The 17,266-nt window shown below is 53.7% G+C and overlaps 5 protein-coding genes across 5 annotated transcripts; 1 reads left to right on the top strand and 4 right to left on the bottom strand.

The window, feature by feature from the left end:
- B0I36DRAFT_98658 (uncharacterized protein) lies at nucleotides 1–1,658 on the bottom strand. Its single transcript, XM_046163698.1, has 4 exons — nucleotides 1,440–1,658; nucleotides 1,190–1,375; nucleotides 816–1,110; nucleotides 1–741 (listed from the first exon to the last, which is right to left on the bottom strand). Exons 1-4 carry the CDS (start codon nucleotides 1,560–1,562, stop codon nucleotides 104–106), a joined length of 1,242 nt encoding a protein of 413 aa, XP_046016140.1. The 5' UTR covers nucleotides 1,563–1,658; the 3' UTR covers nucleotides 1–103.
- Nucleotides 1,659–2,690: 1,032 nt separating this feature from the next.
- On the bottom strand, nucleotides 2,691–4,118 carry B0I36DRAFT_98654 (epoxide hydrolase). The gene is made up of 3 exons (XM_046163697.1): nucleotides 3,430–4,118; nucleotides 3,179–3,371; nucleotides 2,691–3,123 (listed from the first exon to the last, which is right to left on the bottom strand). The coding sequence occupies exons 1-3, from the start codon at nucleotides 4,076–4,078 to the stop codon at nucleotides 2,826–2,828; spliced, it is 1,140 nt and encodes a 379-aa protein (XP_046016139.1). The 5' UTR covers nucleotides 4,079–4,118; the 3' UTR covers nucleotides 2,691–2,825.
- A 4,007-nt stretch (nucleotides 4,119–8,125) lies between these two features.
- On the bottom strand, nucleotides 8,126–9,623 carry B0I36DRAFT_373282 (uncharacterized protein; the record flags this gene model as incomplete). Its single annotated transcript, XM_046160173.1, has 2 exons — nucleotides 8,126–8,548; nucleotides 9,612–9,623. 2 exons carry the CDS (start codon nucleotides 9,621–9,623, stop codon nucleotides 8,126–8,128), a joined length of 435 nt encoding a protein of 144 aa, XP_046016138.1.
- Nucleotides 9,624–10,242: 619 nt separating this feature from the next.
- On the top strand, nucleotides 10,243–14,607 carry B0I36DRAFT_373285 (peptidase S8/S53 domain-containing protein; the record flags this gene model as incomplete). Its single annotated transcript, XM_046160174.1, has 6 exons — nucleotides 10,243–10,942; nucleotides 11,201–11,349; nucleotides 12,209–12,474; nucleotides 12,535–13,827; nucleotides 13,882–14,390; nucleotides 14,468–14,607. 6 exons carry the CDS (start codon nucleotides 10,243–10,245, stop codon nucleotides 14,605–14,607), a joined length of 3,057 nt encoding a protein of 1,018 aa, XP_046016137.1.
- A 174-nt stretch (nucleotides 14,608–14,781) lies between these two features.
- On the bottom strand, nucleotides 14,782–16,697 carry B0I36DRAFT_240194 (uncharacterized protein; the record flags this gene model as incomplete). The annotated part of the gene is made up of 2 exons (XM_046149744.1): nucleotides 14,782–14,917; nucleotides 14,983–16,697. 2 exons carry the CDS (start codon nucleotides 16,695–16,697, stop codon nucleotides 14,782–14,784), a joined length of 1,851 nt encoding a protein of 616 aa, XP_046016136.1.
- Nucleotides 16,698–17,266: the final 569 nt, after the last annotated feature.

Genomic DNA, 17,266 nt, shown 5'->3' with positions numbered 1-17,266 from the left:
AGTACGGCAATTGAGCCTTTAGACAAATTCCGGGCACATGATCCAAAGTAAGCTCCCAAACTAAACAGAAAACCATGAGCCGCCCAACGCAGGCAAATGTGCCTTACTTGTTGTGCCCATAAATACAAAGAGGATCAACACAGCCCTGGCCTCTTCCCTGCTCTGCTTTCGCGCTCTTCCAACATTTGCCCATTCGCGCCTGCTCCCAGAGTGCATCAAACTCTGGGTCTGTGAGCGCACAATGAACGTGGTTCCGTTTGTGGGAGATATGGTGCACCATCTCGCACCGGCCCCGCAAGTAGAGCCAGTAGCATAACTCACTCTTTGACACCCTGTCCGCGACAGCCTTGCTGACTTGTAGGCGCCGGTCGACACGGTTCCCACTTGCGTCAAGCACAACAGAGCCCAACCTATGGGCTTGGACTTCGAGGAGAGCAATGCCACTCGAGTCTATTCTCGGAAACTTTCGAGTCTCACTGGCCACTTCGGCCGCAGCAGAAGCATAGGACGGGCTCGCACTGATATCACGCACGCCCTGAAAAACCGTGTCAAAACGAGCCGAGTTGAGGTTCAGCCGGCGCATCTGCGGCACAAAAGAGTCGCCCTCGACAAGGGTCATACGGCTGGCCAGATGTTCATCCCCGACATACGGCTGAAGCCACGTCGCGTACCCCTCGTCATGGACGCAGCCCAGCACAAGGTGCTTGCACTGGAAACTATCCAGGAAGAGCTCGGCATTGGCTAGCGTGGCGGCGAGAATGTTAGTTCATCGCGTCACGTAGGGAGAAGAGATGGGGAAGGCTTTGCGAGCGGACCTTTCAACTTGTTGTCGGCGCCTTCCTTCATCGGCCCGACGTCAATAAAGTCAAAGAATGGCTTGCGCCTGGAGAAGCCGGCGGCAAAAGCCCGCAGCTGCTCCTGGGTGCGCACCTTGCCTGCTTGCTGCAACACAGGGCCGAGGCCGCTCATCTTGGCGAAGGCTTTGACAATGATATCAACGTTGCCAGGTACGGAAGGGATATCCTGCACAAACTGCCGTAATGCAGTATGAAGTGCGTCCGCAGCGAGCTCGCCTCCTGCGAGACCCTGGCTGAGAAACTCATCTTTGAACTGGTTCGTCGTGAGCATGACATTGTAGCATCAGTTACCGAGATGAGATGAGTTGCTGCGTGGGTAAGGGGATGCTCACAAAATAGCATTCAGTGTCGGCGTCAATCAACGCGACAACGAATGGTCGTCGTCCTCGAGTCTCGGCCAGAGCCTTTTCGTCGAGGATCTCCTGCTGCAAACGCCGCCGGGCAACACACTCATTGGCAAGGTCGAGCTGCGTCTCCTGCAACGCCGCCTTCGTGCTGTCCAGATCTTGCAAGAGTTCCTAGTTTGCATTAGCAGCTGAAAATCTCAGAGGAGTCGGAACAGAATTCTGGGGGCACGCCTACCTGTATCAGGATTATGCTGCTCTCGACTTCGACGGCGAGTCCCTGCTTGATGCCTGCGAAGCGATCGCGATGGCTGAGCATGTGGCTCGAGACAGCCCGCCCAACATCTAGGCTCGAGCCCATCTGGCACAACGAAGATATGGGAAACGGCAATAGAACCGTCAATGGCGCGAGGTTGGCTACAGTAGACTTGGACACTGCCTCGAAACTCAGATTTGGGTATCCTGCAGAGTTTGCATAAGTCGCGCGAAAGGGGCTGACGACGACCATTTATCTACTCGAGCATTGGGGAACGGGGTAGAGAGTATGCCCATCGAGTCTGCCCAACCGATACGAGCGGGGTAGGCCAGATATGTGGCCGGGAGGGTGCACTAACGCGATATACACGCATTTTGTTTCGAGCCTGGCCCCTACTGCAGCGACCAACATCTCTTGGCGCGAGGCGGCCTCTACAACGTAATTACGAAAATAGGCCAATGAGGTAGCCGGGGCCCACGAGGGCGCTTATGGTCGCAGCTCAGGTCAACAGTTGTCTCCCGAGCTTAGTGTAACGACCCGACCAACAGGGGAACTATTTGGGGCTGAGGTAACAAACAGACCCAGCACAAACAAGGCCGTAGGATCAGGCCTATACGTAGAAAACTTGGTACCTCTTTAGCGCAATTGCTGTAATCTACCTACCTACCAGCCACGTTTCCGGAACCCCTCCCGGAATGACTCGAACCAGTCTCTTCCTGATCGGTATTCTGGCTGGAAAGCAATGCACTCCATAGTGGCGCTGTTAGCAACGAAATCCATGGTGGAGGCAGGCACCGGTCAGCTCTACGAGGTGCAGGGATTCTGTTGGAGATATGGGGCGCGTGGGTCCCTTGGATTTCACCTAAAACCGCACTGGAATACGACAGTAGGGTAAGAGTAATACTTGGATTAATCGCTAAAGTGTAAAGGTAATAACTGTCTGTAAGGAGATCCTCCAGTCCCTATATATCCTTTGCCCTTTATCGGACTTCCATAGAAATGTATCCGTATTCCTGGATCGTGGGATATGTGGTGATCCGCATATCCAGGATCGCTGGATATGTCGCGATCTATATATCCTGTGTCCTGCTGACATAATGCGATGCTTATATAACTAGTGGCGATGCTTATATAACTAGTGGCGTGCCTGCCCCGCGTGTATGACCTGCCCTTGTCCTTGGCCCTATCTTGCGACCTGTTGGTCGGGTCGTTACAAGTATATCCCGAGGCTACTCGGCGATACTATGCTGGCTATTTGTTGAATGCTGTCTGGAGGAAGTCTTCCACGTCCTCCAAAAAGCGCTTGGGCTGTTCGAGAGCAGCAAAGTGACCGCCCTATAGGGTTATTTGTATCCCTAGCTAGGTACTTTAGACACCGGGGTCCCGAACACTTACCTCTTCGTGTGCGCGGTAGAATATCAGGTTCGGGTAGTTTTTATCTACCCATGCTTTCGGGATGAAGCCCAACTCCCTTCTGAAGTACGAATATCCGAGAGGAGTATCTTTCGACGTGGGCTTCCACCCAGTACCTGTTATCATCCCACGGTAAGGATAAATACTCCTTGGGAAGGTCGATGTGAACCAGTAGAGTCCGACGCAATCTAGGATGCATTCCAGACTGAGTGGTTGCCGTGGGTCTGCCCATTCGATATATTTCTCACCTATCCTATTATTTGTTCAGCAACACCGTTCATTATAACAGGATTGTGCGGAATACCTACCAGGCAAGTAGCGCAAGAGGACTAGATGACAAGGCAAGTCCGATAGTTGCCGGCCTAGTCCCGTGCTCCGTTGAGTATCCACGGGCTGTGGCATCCCAAGCAAGACGCCGCTTCAAGTGCTCAAGCTCTCCAGGGCCGGAATAGTATTCCTCCGTGAGCCCCGCGCCCTCTGACGCGGCTATCATTAGATTCACTAGCCCAGTTATTATTAGTGTTTGCACAGAAGAAAGTCCATGTGTAATAGACTCTACCGTGGACAGCTTTGCACTCTGCGTAGTGCGACATATTCCTGGCAACGGCACTTCCAACATCGCCCCCGGACGCTGCGTAGCCTCCCTTGAAGCCCAAATCCAACATGAGTTGATGAAGAACGGCCGTCGCTGCCGCCAGGTCGACTTCCACATCGACGCGGCTCGCGTCGCTTGAGAGGCCGTACCCGGGAAGAGATGGGACAACTACATGGTATGGCAGCGTGTCAGGTGTGTACTTAGCTACTAGGAGGCCCAATATGGGAAGAAATTCGAGAAAGGATCCGGGCCAGCCGTGCATGCAGATGACAGGTTTGGCATCGGCTCTGTCTGAGAATAAGGCTATAAAATGGATCTCGACGGTATGCCCTTCGGGAGTGTTGACTTGAGCCTTGAAATTGGGAAACGCGTTGACACGGTCCTCGAGGCCGCGCCAGTCAGATTGGAGCCAGGCATCCTTAGCCTCGATCAACCACTTGCGCGAGACGCCGAACTGACCATCCTCCTGTCGGTTGTAGTAAGTCTCCGGTCCGATGCGTGACAATTTCAGAAGGGTTCGGAAATCATCGAGTTCTTGATCGGGAACATGTAGGGTGAATGCTTCAGGTACTCTGCGAGCTTCGCGAGGGACTGTGCTGAACTTTTTCGACATATTGATAGTAATGAATACAAATATCGATGTAGGCTTTGAGATTATGGAGGGTGGAATTGACCTGATTGCTACTATGACAGCTGCTGGATAATCTTTTCTTTATAGTGGTAACCACGGATTTCGGTGAAGGGGACGGTACCTCGGATACACCGGAGACGGACGCAGATCACAGCTCACCTACAGCCCTCGGCTGCTACCAACCAATTAATATAAAGTTCCTACAACCCTGCGTCAAGCCTTCGGATTTCGTCGTCCATTAGCGGACCGATTTCCGCGCGAAGTAACGGAATCCACGGGCGAGTGGCCCACTTTCATTCACTCAAACGAATTCAACTCTTCTTCACGCGTTTAATCAACCACGAAAGATGGAGCAGGTGTGATACTGTACAGTCATTAACTCAATTCTTGTATTCATTTATTCCCTTGGCCTGATGGTGCAGTGGCTAAGCACCTGGCTATTTCCCTTTTGGAAGAGTTGGTTGCTAATGACCGAGCTGTGACTAGAAGGGAAGTCGTGGGTCCGGACCCCGCTTAGGTCACCTCTGGGCCCTCGCCAACCCTAGAGTAGCCTGGTGCCCCCTGGCGATTTGTGCCCGCAAGCGTACCGCCAGCGATTCGCGCCCGCTGGATGGTCGGAGGCCCTGTGTCGAAGCCTCCTGGCTGCCTATACAACCTGCCAGCGTCCGGCGCACGAAACGTGCTACCTCCTCACCGACTGTACTGTACCACTGCTGTTTACGAGGTTATGTTGAGCCAATGCTTGAGATCGCCCTCGACAATGCAGATTACAGCGATAGACGTCACGAAAACGCCGAGATCGCCAACGTCTGCGGGGCCCAGAACGGATACACACCCGGCACTGATCAATAGAAATACTCACTGCCCAGCATGGCAACTCTTGCATCAGCAATGCACAGAAGACTACCGACGGACAGCTCCATCCCCCTGCCATGGGGCCACCCTGGCCGACCAATTGACTGGCATGAGAATCTGTGTCGTGCGTGGCATTGTCCTGCAGTGATTGGCCGCGCCTGCTGAATCATACTGACTGCCGGCTCCCAACTGTTCTGGCCGGGTTTCGCGATTCGGTGACTAGGAAGCGCCCCGCCTCGAGGTCCACTTTAGGTCAAGAAACCCCAAGGGCGATGGCATCTTCCAGGAGCATCTTCCAGTAAGTAATTGACCATGCCGAGCCCACGAGGCTTCACAAGTGTCAACAGAAGCCGGCTGTGCTCCCTGGGCGTGCAACCTATGCTTGAGCTGCAACAAACACAGATAGCGCACCTCGAGCTGCGAAGGGGGCCTCTACGTTGGCGGTGCAGCCTGACAACCTTGCAGCAGATTGTGGAGCTGGCTTAAGGCAAGGCAAGCGTTGCCTCTCAGCCCTCCCCACCACGGGCACATGAGCAGGTTGGGCCGATCTATCGTGGCCAGCAAAGGTGCTCATAGTCCAAGAGAGTCCTGGGATGGGCATGTGGGCAGTGCTCATCTATGGGAGGATCGGGTCAGGGTTGGCATAGCAAGGCTGCGTGCTGGAGTTGGACTTGATGAAAATCGAGGCGAGTACGATAACATGGGCAAGAGAGCCAGGAGGCCACAGCACAACACCAGCGACTTAGATAACTGTGGAACTTCGCATAGAGGTATAAAGCACTGTACGCCTTTCGTCAGATTAACTTCGATTTAATTTAGTAGACTTTAACGGTAATATATACGTTTAAATGCAGAATTGAACTTAGGTAAGGGATCCTACTATAAGGTTGTATCCAAACGTTTCTACGTATAGAGCCCATTACGCAGTACCGCGCTTCAGGATATAGTTTTCTAGCTATTTGAGTCGAGATATATAGGAAGACAGCGCAAAATAATTATATAGTCTCGACTTGTTCGATAGGTCCAAATAGTACATACAGAACGGAGTCTTCCACTGCCATAGCGTTTGTCCCGAGCTTTAGATAGGCCATTTTAACCGTTAACATTACATTTAACGTAATCCACGGGTGAGTGAGCCACACGGGTCAGTGAGCCACTTTTCAAGTACTCGTACGACAATGTATAAGACAATTCAACCACAACGCCTTAAATCAATTGAAACTATTCAGAATCCTCTTCTTCAGAGGCAGATACAACTTTCTGACACGTACGAGCATTATGGCCGGGCTCGCCGCAGACGCCACATCGCCGCGCGCGTTTCGGGCCTCCTCGTACGACCACTATTCTGACTCGTTTCTGCCCTTAACTGCTCCGTCGCATCGATTTGAGCCTTCAAATCCTTTGCCTGGTCAATCGTAAGGGACCCTCCTTTCTGTAGCTGCTTTCTTTTCGTACGACGACGGCGGCTGAGGCGGTCGTTCGCATCTCGAAGTTCGGCGATATCATGGCGCATAAGGTCCTGCTCGTGTGCCATCATCGCCATCCCTTTATGAAGCTGCTTAAGGCTTACGATTATAGACGACGGTGAGCTATTCTGGTGTCGTACGATGCGATTTTGGAGATACTCCTTCTGCGATTCGGCCTCAATCGGGTTATTCGGCGTCTTTGAGACCCAGGGGGGTGGTAGTCCAGCGGAACCTGGTGGTGTCGGCGTACGAAGCTTTATATCTAGCTGCGAAATCACATAGTCCGGGTCGTACGGTACTAGGCCTGTCGCTCGAAAGCCTGCCTGGATGTTTGACTTGGTTATCGCAGCGTCGTACGCCTTATAAAAGGCTGGGAGGAAGTCCTCCTTTGAAACGTGGGTTACGTGCGCCCGCATAAGACCTTCGATTTCTTTACCGTACGCCCGTTTTAGAGGTCCAAAGCACCCAACGTCGAGAGGCTGGAGCTTATGCGACGAATGAGCAGGCATACAGAGGGTAACAATATTCTGTTCCTTGCAGTAGAGCTCGAAATCGACGGAATGGTGGCTCTCGTGGCCGTCGAGGATAAGGAGGCGGTGGGTGCCCTTCGTACGACTCTTTGTATGGAAATCGAAGTGTTTTACCCACTCTAGGCCTCTCTCGTTCGTCGTCCAACCGTTCTCTGAAAGCGCGATTACCCAGTTGGCCGGTAGAGGGCTATTCGCGGTCCAGGAGTCGAGGTGGACCTTCCCTGCGAAGATAATATACGGCGGGATCGAATAGCCGTACGACGCGATACCCTGGATTACTGTAACCCATTCCTGATTCCCTTGTTGTACGGCTCTTGGCCTCCCGCGTCGATCGGAGGTTGTAACGACAGTTTCGGCGGAGATTTTACCCATTGCGAAGCCCGTTTCGTCGAAGTTGTAGATATCGTCATCGTGGATCCCGTATTTCGCGATTATATTTCGTACGAGCTCAAACCACACGCGATACGCGTCTGGATCTTCGCAGAGGACTCTCTGGTAGTCGATTCTTCGATTAAAACGCGTACGGAGCTCAGATCGTCGTCGTACGAAGGTTGAGGCCCAGTTCGTTCCGACACGCGGCGCGTCGCGTACGGCAAGGAGTCGATCCGCCATTTCTCGAACACCACTAAGTCGCGGTGGAAATGATCGCGAATCTAGGTCAATTACGTATCGTATAATACTCTCCTCTTCGTACGAGGTCAATTTCTGGCAGGGTGGTCGGGTATCGTGTTTCGCAGCTCGGCCGTCTCGTCGTCGTTGGAGGGTTGCGCGGGATACATTATAGAGTAATGCAGCCTTTCGTACGCTCAATTTTGGGTCAGATTTAAGCGCAGCTAGCGCTAGAACCAAATCGCATTCATTTGATTGTCGTACCATGATTGTTGGTGGAGAAATAAGGAAATGAAGGTTATCTATTCAAAATGGGGGAAAAGTGGCTCACTGACCCGTGTGGCTCACTCACCCGTGGATTACGTTAGTCACGTATCATATTCTTTTTATGTAACGATAGTTAGATTGATCAATTCTACTACCGTAAACGAACGGAACGGGACCAGAATGGCTCCCACGATACAAGGAGTGATTAGGACAGGACTGAAAGGATGGGGGGCTGGGGTAAGCATGACCATGGTCGTACGATCGTACTTGTACTAAAGATTTCAAGCCAAGATATGCAATCTCTAGAAACCTGAGATGCTGACAATAGTAGGACGAGGAGAGTCATATTGGACGTAGTGCGAACCAGCATTCTGGTAGACGTCAATCTTGTACGTGTCGGGCTCCTCGTCGGTGAAGCGGAAGTCGTACGTGTCTTTGGCGGTGATGGTGAGCTCGTACTTGAATGGGGACCACCACGGGGCCTTGCTGAGTTTGTAGTACGTAATAGAGGTCTTTTCCTGCACCTCCTTGATTGGGGCACCCTGTGTGCCGACTTCCCAGCGGACTTGCACGTTCTTGAATTGAGGACCGCTAGCTGCAACCGCATCCCCATTAGAGGCCTCATCGGCAAGATCGTAATTCTCGGCCTTGACACGGTACTTCTCTCCCTGGTTGGAAGAAAGATCCTGCCAGCCAACGTTGGCATTGGCGGGGACCTCGGCGTTCTGGGTGGTGGTAGTTGTAGACATGGTGATAGGCAGGATGAAAGTGAAGCGAGTTCTCTCAGATGCTGAGGCCGATCGGGGTCTTTGACAGAATGTTTTGAAGAAGACTTGATGAGTTGTGGACACAGGTGCTCTGAGGAGGAATGGGCTCTCCTTTCCGGATTATCACAGTCTTTTATAGACAACGCAGATGCAACAGCCTGCTCGGGCCTCCAGGCTCGAAATGAGTCTGCAGACACTGGCATCCAAGTCTAGCTCGGCTTCGATGTACTGATGAATTCTATTTGCCATCAAGCCACCATTGCCGTGCCGTGGCCATACAAGAGTTAAGCTCGAGACCCAGCTCGTCACTGAACCATTACATCACCGAAACACACTTTCAGTCTTTCCGTGAAGTGCTTGCAACAGTGAAAAGACCTCGAGAAATCCATCCTGAGACACCGTCATTGCACTATCCCGAATGCAGCAGATGGATGAAAGCGCGACAAGTAGGAGAGGTAGTAGTTCTTCCTGAGAAAGGTTGGCAGCTGAACCGTCGTGACCCGGAATGGGAGACATGACCGAGACTGGTCCCGATTCTAAAGTGTGATGGACCCTACGATTCCTATCGCGATTATTTGCAAGACATCACAATAGATCCCTTTCAGCTCCGAAGAAATGGCTACAAGAGAATGTGGCGCTGTTCCACGCGTCGTAGTGACTGATCAGGAAGCTTCTCGGCTGGATATGTAGGTTCGCCACTCACCTTGTAGGACCCTTGTCAACCAATGGGGAGCACTAAACATACAACTTTAGCTTTGAAACACCGCGTCCACTCACTGGTTGGGGACCCTTCAGTACGGCTGTCTCACTGAGAATAGGATGCGGAGTATCGGTCGCGACTGTGGCTGGCTGGCCGGAGTATTCTAGACAGATCGGCGGGTGCTCCATGCGGTAAAGGACATCCAGATGTACACGCTAACTTGAGCTGGTCTCCGAGTCAAAATACCTGTCAACAGTGTCTCAAAGCCACGAGCTCATCCGAAACAAGGGATCGGGTACCTTCTCCTCAAACGTCGTCTACAAATTCGTGCATGTCTTTGTCGAAGCACGAGGAGGTTCCAGACACGGTGCAAGTCAGTCACCGGCTTGTCAACCCGTAGCAGCTTCCCTATCTCCAATCTTTCATGGCTCGCCTAGGTGAAGTTTGACCTCCATCTGTCCGTGCTCGCAAGCGGGGCGTGTCTCGGAATGATGCACCGCTCCGGCCTCTGTGGGGCTTGTCCGTATGTCAAAGCGGCCCGTGCCGCGGTTGAGCGAGAAATAAGAGTTGCTCAACACATAAGGCACATCTCTGCCTTGGGAGTTATGCGCCAGTCTTGGAGCTGTTGCGCCTAAGACTGAGGAAAAGGACCAGCGAGTCGTATGATTCATTTGGTCATAGGCTCAGCTATAACTTCGCAATCCTACAACCGGTGACGGATATAATCTGGGCAAATCACAAAAGACGCGCTTGCTACAAGATTTATTCCTCCAACACTGTCAGTCCCTACTTCCCAACTGAGTCAAACACCTGCCCATTATCTCAGCACATCCTACAAGGCTCTCTCAAGCTCCTCATTCGCCAAAGCATCACGGCCTCTAGCGTCAACAAATCCATTGCCTTTGGGCCCCGATTCAATGAAGACGATGAAGGGACTGAAATCGAGGCCACTATGGCAGTTGCCGGCGGTCCCGCCGGCTACGTCCACGCCCCCATTCATGAGTCGTTAACGCTGTCGGCCCTCTTAAGTGTCCCAGGCAGTAGTGTTACACTAGGCACCAGACTAGAGTCTGCCAGCAATGCAGATTGGGAGTACATCCGTGGCGTTGTGTGGAACGACGACCCTGCCGGCTCGCTGTTCCGCGACAGTCCGGGTTCCAATCATACGTACGCCCTCGGTGTGGAATGGTACCCTCAATATAAACGAGGGGCAGCGGATTGGAACCCTGCCCAGCTGTCGGGTGAGCGCTTCTACAACGTTGTCGGCCGCTCGCATTATGGCGACATGCAATTCCTACACTGCATGGCGTCTGTTGCCGGTGAGCAGCCGGGCGATACGAAGCGCAAGGTCATGACGTGGATGGAAGTCATGTATAAGTTGTCAAGTGGTGAGGATCCCCAAATTACGCCAGGCGCGCTCGTCGAAGACACTAAGCTGGGAGATCTGCTCGACACCCCACCCGACTTTCCTGGCGGTTCTGTGCCGCCCCGATTCCAGCCACTGAGCTACATGTTAGCGCCTGGGTCCAAATTCTTGGCTCTGGACATCCAGAAACGAGCGCTCGGCAGCATTTTCCACGTCATTCAGGATTCATATGCGGTTGGGCACACGCAGAGAGTTCCGCTAAACGAAGCGGACCAGGCAAGCAAAGGTTAGTGTTGCCACGACCCTGGGCAAAGTACGCCGCAAAAGTACTTGGTTTGAGAAAAATTAACTCGAAGCTGCGAAAATTGCAGATCCTTTGTCCTACAAGCCCGGAGCAACCGATCGGTGGGGTGCAATCTTGAACTTCCACACATACTTCGGCCAGAATGGCACAAAGCATGATATGATCACTACGATCACCCACCCGACCCGATCCCTGATCCTGGCAACCTGAGTAACCTGAACCAGTGGAATGGCCTGATAGGCTACCGCGATGCTGCGGACATGTGTATCAAGCTTGCTACCCTGAGGTTCACAGGCACTAGCTGGAGTGGTCCTGAGGGTGTCGAGGAGTTTCTCGACCGAAATGTCTTTGATCTTGACCATAATGCGACACCTGCGAATGACCGTGTTGTTTAGAGCACTCTGCTAGACTATTTAATGTTATTAGAGAATGAAGACATTGGTAGAGCTATCAAGGCTTTCCTCACCAAAATGCAGCTAGGCATCAGCATAGAAGACCGACTTGTGTGGGAACCGTTCACTGAGGCATCCTGACATGAAGCAATCATTGTGCGAGGCAGAACCCGCTAATCATGCCGGTTATCCCAGAAGGTATCAATGAATAAACCCTCAGATGGCCATCAAGCTTGTGGTCGGGAAGCGGGACGGTCCGGATAGGGAAAATGTTCAAGATCCAGCTGGAAATCATCCGGTTTTGAGTTGGAACGATCCGCGTCGTCTGGTTAGTCTTATCGAGTGGCTGTCCGGAGAGGGCGACGCCATGATGCCTGGCTTTCTTAATGCGGCGTGTTTCATGCCTATACTTTCGGCGCTGCACGTAGTCAGCTGAGAACAGTCGTGCCTTCATGTTGCCATTCACGACGAACTTTGGCGACAACATGACCTTAATACCCTTGCAGAAAACCCAACTTAATCGTACTGATCTGGATCGTGTGTCGGACGACAGACCCTGTCTGGCTAGCGTTGTGTGCTAGAAGCGTGCTCAGACTGCCTTGGTGATTTCTCGGCCCATTGCCACTTTGAGACACGTGCTTGGTGTGTCACTGTGCCGAGGCATGAAGTATGATTCCTTGGGCACGAGTAGCCATATATGCTCCGTGGACCGCTCCCGTTTTCCTCCCTATTTCTTCCAACAACACAGGCTCCGCAGGAACAGGAAGATAGTTGCTGTACCTTGCCATTGTATTTGAGCAACTCAAATTTATCTACCCAACATCCAAGTGGCCAGCGCAGTTTTCTTCCCACCCAGACTGCATTTGTCATGGCTCCGTTCGTAGTGAATGGGAACGTGATAGCGCCGGAAAATGTACCTTCCCATGTGCCGCGCATGGCCTCGAAGACAAACTTCATTCTGGTCCAATCGAGAGGACCACTGACTCCAGCCCAGAAGGAGGATCTCGCTAGGTCTGGTGCGCACCTTCTGGAGTATCTGGGTAATTACACATATCTGTGCCGATACGAGCCACATGACCTGCAGCCTCTACGAGACAAGCACTACATTCTGAACGTCAGCATGTGAGCATGAAACCTGAGTATACCTCCTCCTTGAATCAAAACGGCTGACTCCCCCTCTAGATATCTCCGCGAGCTGAAAAGCACCACTGCCCTTAAGCAAGCCGTGCGAACCGAGACGGACAAAGAAGACTATGAGGTCGACTGTATTCTCCATGAAGCACCCGGTATCGTCCCTCTTGAGCTTGCACCGCAAGTCGCCAAGGCAGCCAGAGTAGGGGAAGACAACCTCGAGATAAGCGCGAACAAGATTCGGCTTGTCATAAACCAGAAAATGCTGCCTGCTCCGGCCAAGCTCGACTTCGTCAATCGGATTGAAGAGGTCCACGGGGATGATGTTTCCAACGACATGGCTCGCGGCGCTCTGTTCATGGCCGGAGAGGGCGGGGTAGATTTGTTATCGTCAAAATACGAGGGTAACGGGCAGATCATCTGTGTTGCCGATACAGGTATCGATCTGGGCACTCGTGGAGAGAACCCACCCGATTTGACTCGGCACCCTGCATTCAAGGATCGCGTCATAAAGATAGAGACGGTCTGGGAAGGGGACGACGGGTTTGACACCCACGGCCACGGCACTCATGTTTGCGCCTCTATCTGCGGGAGTGGTGTCTTCCAAGATCCGAAGAACAGCGACATCGCAATCCAGGGTACTGCCCCCGCCTCAAAGATCGTGGTGCAGTCAATCAGCAGACCTTATCCCAGCAATCCGACACTCAAGAGTCTTCGAATTCCCTCTGACCTCTCGGACAAGTTGTTTCAGAAGGCCTATGACGCAGGGATTCGTATTCACAGCAACTCCTGGGGCAAGCCGTGGACAGACGAGGGCGGACAGTTTGACTACGAGGATCAAGCCACTCAAATTGACCGTTTTGTTTACGGGGTCCCTCTTTCCAAAGTGCCCCCGGATCACGTCCACTCTGGCGCGGCCAACCAGACGCCAGCATCGCACCACGAGGACTTCGTGATTCTGATCGCGGCCGCCAACAACGGTGACAAGCCAAGCGACCGGGGCCGGTGGCCCAGCCAGATTGGCGCCGCGGCGGCCGCGAAGAACGCCATCACGGTGGGAGCGTGTGGTTCAAACAGGCCAAATGACACCTTCGCGTTTGTACAGGGCGTGGGTGCCAAGGCCGTCACAGGCATCAACGACACAGCAGTCTTCAGCAGCCGTGGACCGACAAAAGCTCCTACAAACGGCAGCGGAGTCGCCAGGGGTCGGATCAAGCCAGATGTCGTTGCACCAGGGGTGGCGATTCTGTCCGCAGCATCTCGCGCACTCGCGCCGGGGAATCGATCGCGCGAGCTCAATGGCGTGTCAGTCGACAATGATTGGATTTTCAAATCTGGTACTAGGTGTGTGGCTGGGTTTCTCTGCATCATGAGAGATCACGAGACTAACTTCTGCAGCATGTCTACACCACTCGTTGCTGGCTGTGTTGCTCTCCTGCGAGAGGCGCTGGAAGACCTCTATGGCAACAAGTCCCCGAGCTCCGCCCTGATCAAGGCACTTCTCGTGAACGGTGCGGTCAACTTCTCGGGTAAGCTCGGACCTGGGTTTGGCTATGACTACGAGCAAGGATTTGGCCGTGTCATTGTCGACAGCTCGATTGCCATGATCAGAAACGGCACTTTTGTGGATGGCAGAGGAGCCAGGGGTGGCGACAGTTGCAGCGGAAGTACCCGGTTCGACGTTCCCGGGCTGGTCCAGACCGGCTCCGGTTCTGAGCGACGATATGAAAGCGGCGACCTCGCGATCCCCGCCGGCATTGGGCGGTGTCGGCTCGTCGCCACCCTCGCTTATCCAGACCCGGCGGGAGCAGCGCTACAAAATTCGATGAATCTCATTGTCATCTCAGGGGAAAGCTTTCGCCACGGCAACATGGGCCGGCACGGCGGTGACGGGTTTGACAATATTAGTACGTTGCGCAAGCCCTCTCTTTATGCCTATGGTTAGAGCACACTGAGTCCTTGTACACTAACAGTCCTGTGACAGACAATGTCGAGAAAGTGCTGTGGGATAATTTACCCGGCCCAACTTTCAAGGTCATTGTCGAGATCGCTAACAACTGGGAGCCACACCTTCCTGCGTCATTTGCGGTCGCCTGGGATCTTCGTGAAATGGCGAAGCTGTAGCCTGAGAGATAGGGATTTGGGTAATCGAGATCGACAATGGCAAAATTGGTCCGAGGCTAGAGAAATTCTCTATCAACACGTGGCTCTTTCACTTTTTTGAGATGATGCTCCCGCATGGCTTGTATTTAACAACCGTACATTTCCCGTCTCCCATAATCTGCGTGGCCTCCGACTTCAGATTCGGCCTCTGGCCAAGAACTTCTTGGGCACATGCACATATTTGCTCCTCAGGTACTCTCCTACACCCTTGCCCAGGCCGTCGATGCGATCTGATGATGCAATGCCTCCATTCAGGTTGTCTAAAATCCGGCTGTTGGAAATGAACACTTTGTCAGTATAGCCAGTCGGAAAGCAAGAAAGGAAGGCGTGACTTACAAGTGAACGGCCAGAATGCCGGGAAACTCGATCCTTTCCATTCTCCTGCTTGGATGCCCAGCAGTGAACCAGTCGTCCCCGAACAGCTGCTTCAGGCAATCGACTGTTAAGACGGTACAGAGCCACGGATACTCGTCCGGGTGCCGCACAAAAAACCCGACGTTGGAATTATTGGCCTTGTCACCGGATCGAGCATGGACGATGGTACCCAGGGGTACAAACTCTGTCGGGCCTAGGCTGACTAGATCTATTGGGCTGATAGTGATATCCACACTCGGCCTGACGACAGGGTACTCTGCCGTCTCTCTCGGAGGCTTGACCGCGATTTCAGTGCCGTCATGCAGCACGGCCCGGTGATGGATATCCGCCAGGCTCATCACCGTCGGGAAAATCTCCATGAACGCCTTGGGCTCCATGGTCCGGAAGTCGAGCGACATGTGGTACCCGGCGTAGCTCTGCATGCGGACCGCGTAGATGGGGATCTTGAACTTGACGGGCTCAATGTCCTTCTTCTCCCGCGCCTGCGCAAACACACGCAGTTGCACAGTGCCCGCCTGCTGTGAGCTCGGGTTCGGCACCACGCTGCCGTACTGCTCGATGCTGAACTTGGAAAAGTTATTGTCCTTGAACAGGTACGCCAGCTGGTTGCGCATCATGGTCGCCTTCTCGGCAATGTCCAGGCCGTTGATGTAGAAGGTCGCTTCGGCCTGATAGCCGCCCTCTGCGGCGACCATGACTTTTGTGGTGGGTGGCGGTGGGAGACCCTTGACGCCGAGGACCCGGACGCGCTCCTCTTCGTGGTCGGCGGCCTGGGGGCACTTCTCGACGCGGATGTCGGCCAGGTCAGCCACAACGTCTGGGTTGAGGTACAAGTGTCCCTGGAGCTCGTAGAGAAGCTGGGCCTTGACGGTCTCGGGCGTCACGTGGCCACCTCCCTCGGTCGTTCTGGTGATGACACAGCCGCCACCTGCATCGATCTCGGCTACCGGAAAAGCCAGGTCGACCAGGTCGGGCAGGAAGTCCTTGAAACCAGAGAAGTTGGCGCCCACGACGTAGGGTCCGCATTCGATGAGGTGTGCCGCCACGAGCGCACCAGCCAATTCTGTGTACTGGTCTTCCTTCCATCCATAATGCCACGCTGCAGCCCCCATGACGGGTGAGGCATCTGTACAGCGGCCGCAGATGACGATCTGGGCTCCTGCTCGCAGAGCCTCGACGATACCCCAGCAGCCGATGTACGCGTTGGCGGAGGACGGGGCAAAGTCCCAGTCCCTGAGTGTAGTCTTTGGGTGGTCGAGATGAGGGAATCTGGATAGGCCGCCAGTCGCTGTCGTCGACGTGACCTGCTCAAAGACGTTGTCGCCCAGTACTACAGCTACCGTGCTGGGTGGGTAGCCCTCGCCCTCGCACAGCTTGCGAATCTTGTCGACGAGCGCCAAAGGGTTGAGGGCGCCGGCATTGGTGACGACGCGGATGTTGCGGCTGACAATCTCGTCGATACACTCCTCGAGCTGCACGAAGAAGCCGTTCTCGTAGCCCACATGCGGACCAATCTCCTTCATAGCGATCGAGTTCCAGGCAATGTTCATCTCGGACAGCCAATCACCGGTAATAACGTCGACATTGCCGGAGCGCACCATCCGCGCCATGGCGTGCGGGTGGTCACCCGTGGCACCAGAGACATTGCCGATGCGGATATGGGCTTTTTCTATCATGTCGATTGTTGTCTGTGTCGACAGAACTAGGGAGGACAGCGTCAACGGGTAAAGCGTGGCTGCGAATAAATGAACCGCTATTATCAGCCTGTGAAATCAAAACCAGCTGTCCAGCTTACACGTCGGCAGAACCCTGAGCTGTAGGTCAGCAAATGGCCAGGAGACCCTAGAGTTGGAGACTTGGCGCTCGGTGGTGGCGGGCGACAGTGGTCGGAGGTGAAGGGCCGATGGGCAGAGCCTCCAAGCACAAAACCTCCCATCTTCGGCGAGCGGCGCCGAACGGACTTGTGGACCGCCTCCGTCGGCTCCAGGGATTCTCCTCACTTGCCTCCAGCTCCGCCACTCAGAGTTGTCCTTGGCAACTCTTGGCTCCCCCCTAGGTGGAATGGAGGCTCCATTTGATAAACAAAAGACACAGCCTGATTGGCTGGTCTTGTCTCTCGGTCCTCGGCGCCGACGCCGTTAGTCTTTTGTTGGTGCTGGCGTTGCCCCAACCCACCGATATCATGACTCCACGACCGACTTTTCCGGCCCAGATGGCCTCCCCAACCAAGCTCTGGGGTCACAGT

The sequence above is a fragment of the Microdochium trichocladiopsis genome (assembly GCF_020744255.1).
Source record: "Microdochium trichocladiopsis strain MPI-CAGE-CH-0230 chromosome Unknown B0I36scaffold_3, whole genome shotgun sequence".
Taxonomy (NCBI): Eukaryota; Fungi; Ascomycota; class Sordariomycetes; order Xylariales; family Microdochiaceae; genus Microdochium; species Microdochium trichocladiopsis.
The sequence above is the reverse complement of the archived record's forward strand: the minus strand, read 5'-3'. Positions and strand labels throughout refer to the sequence as shown.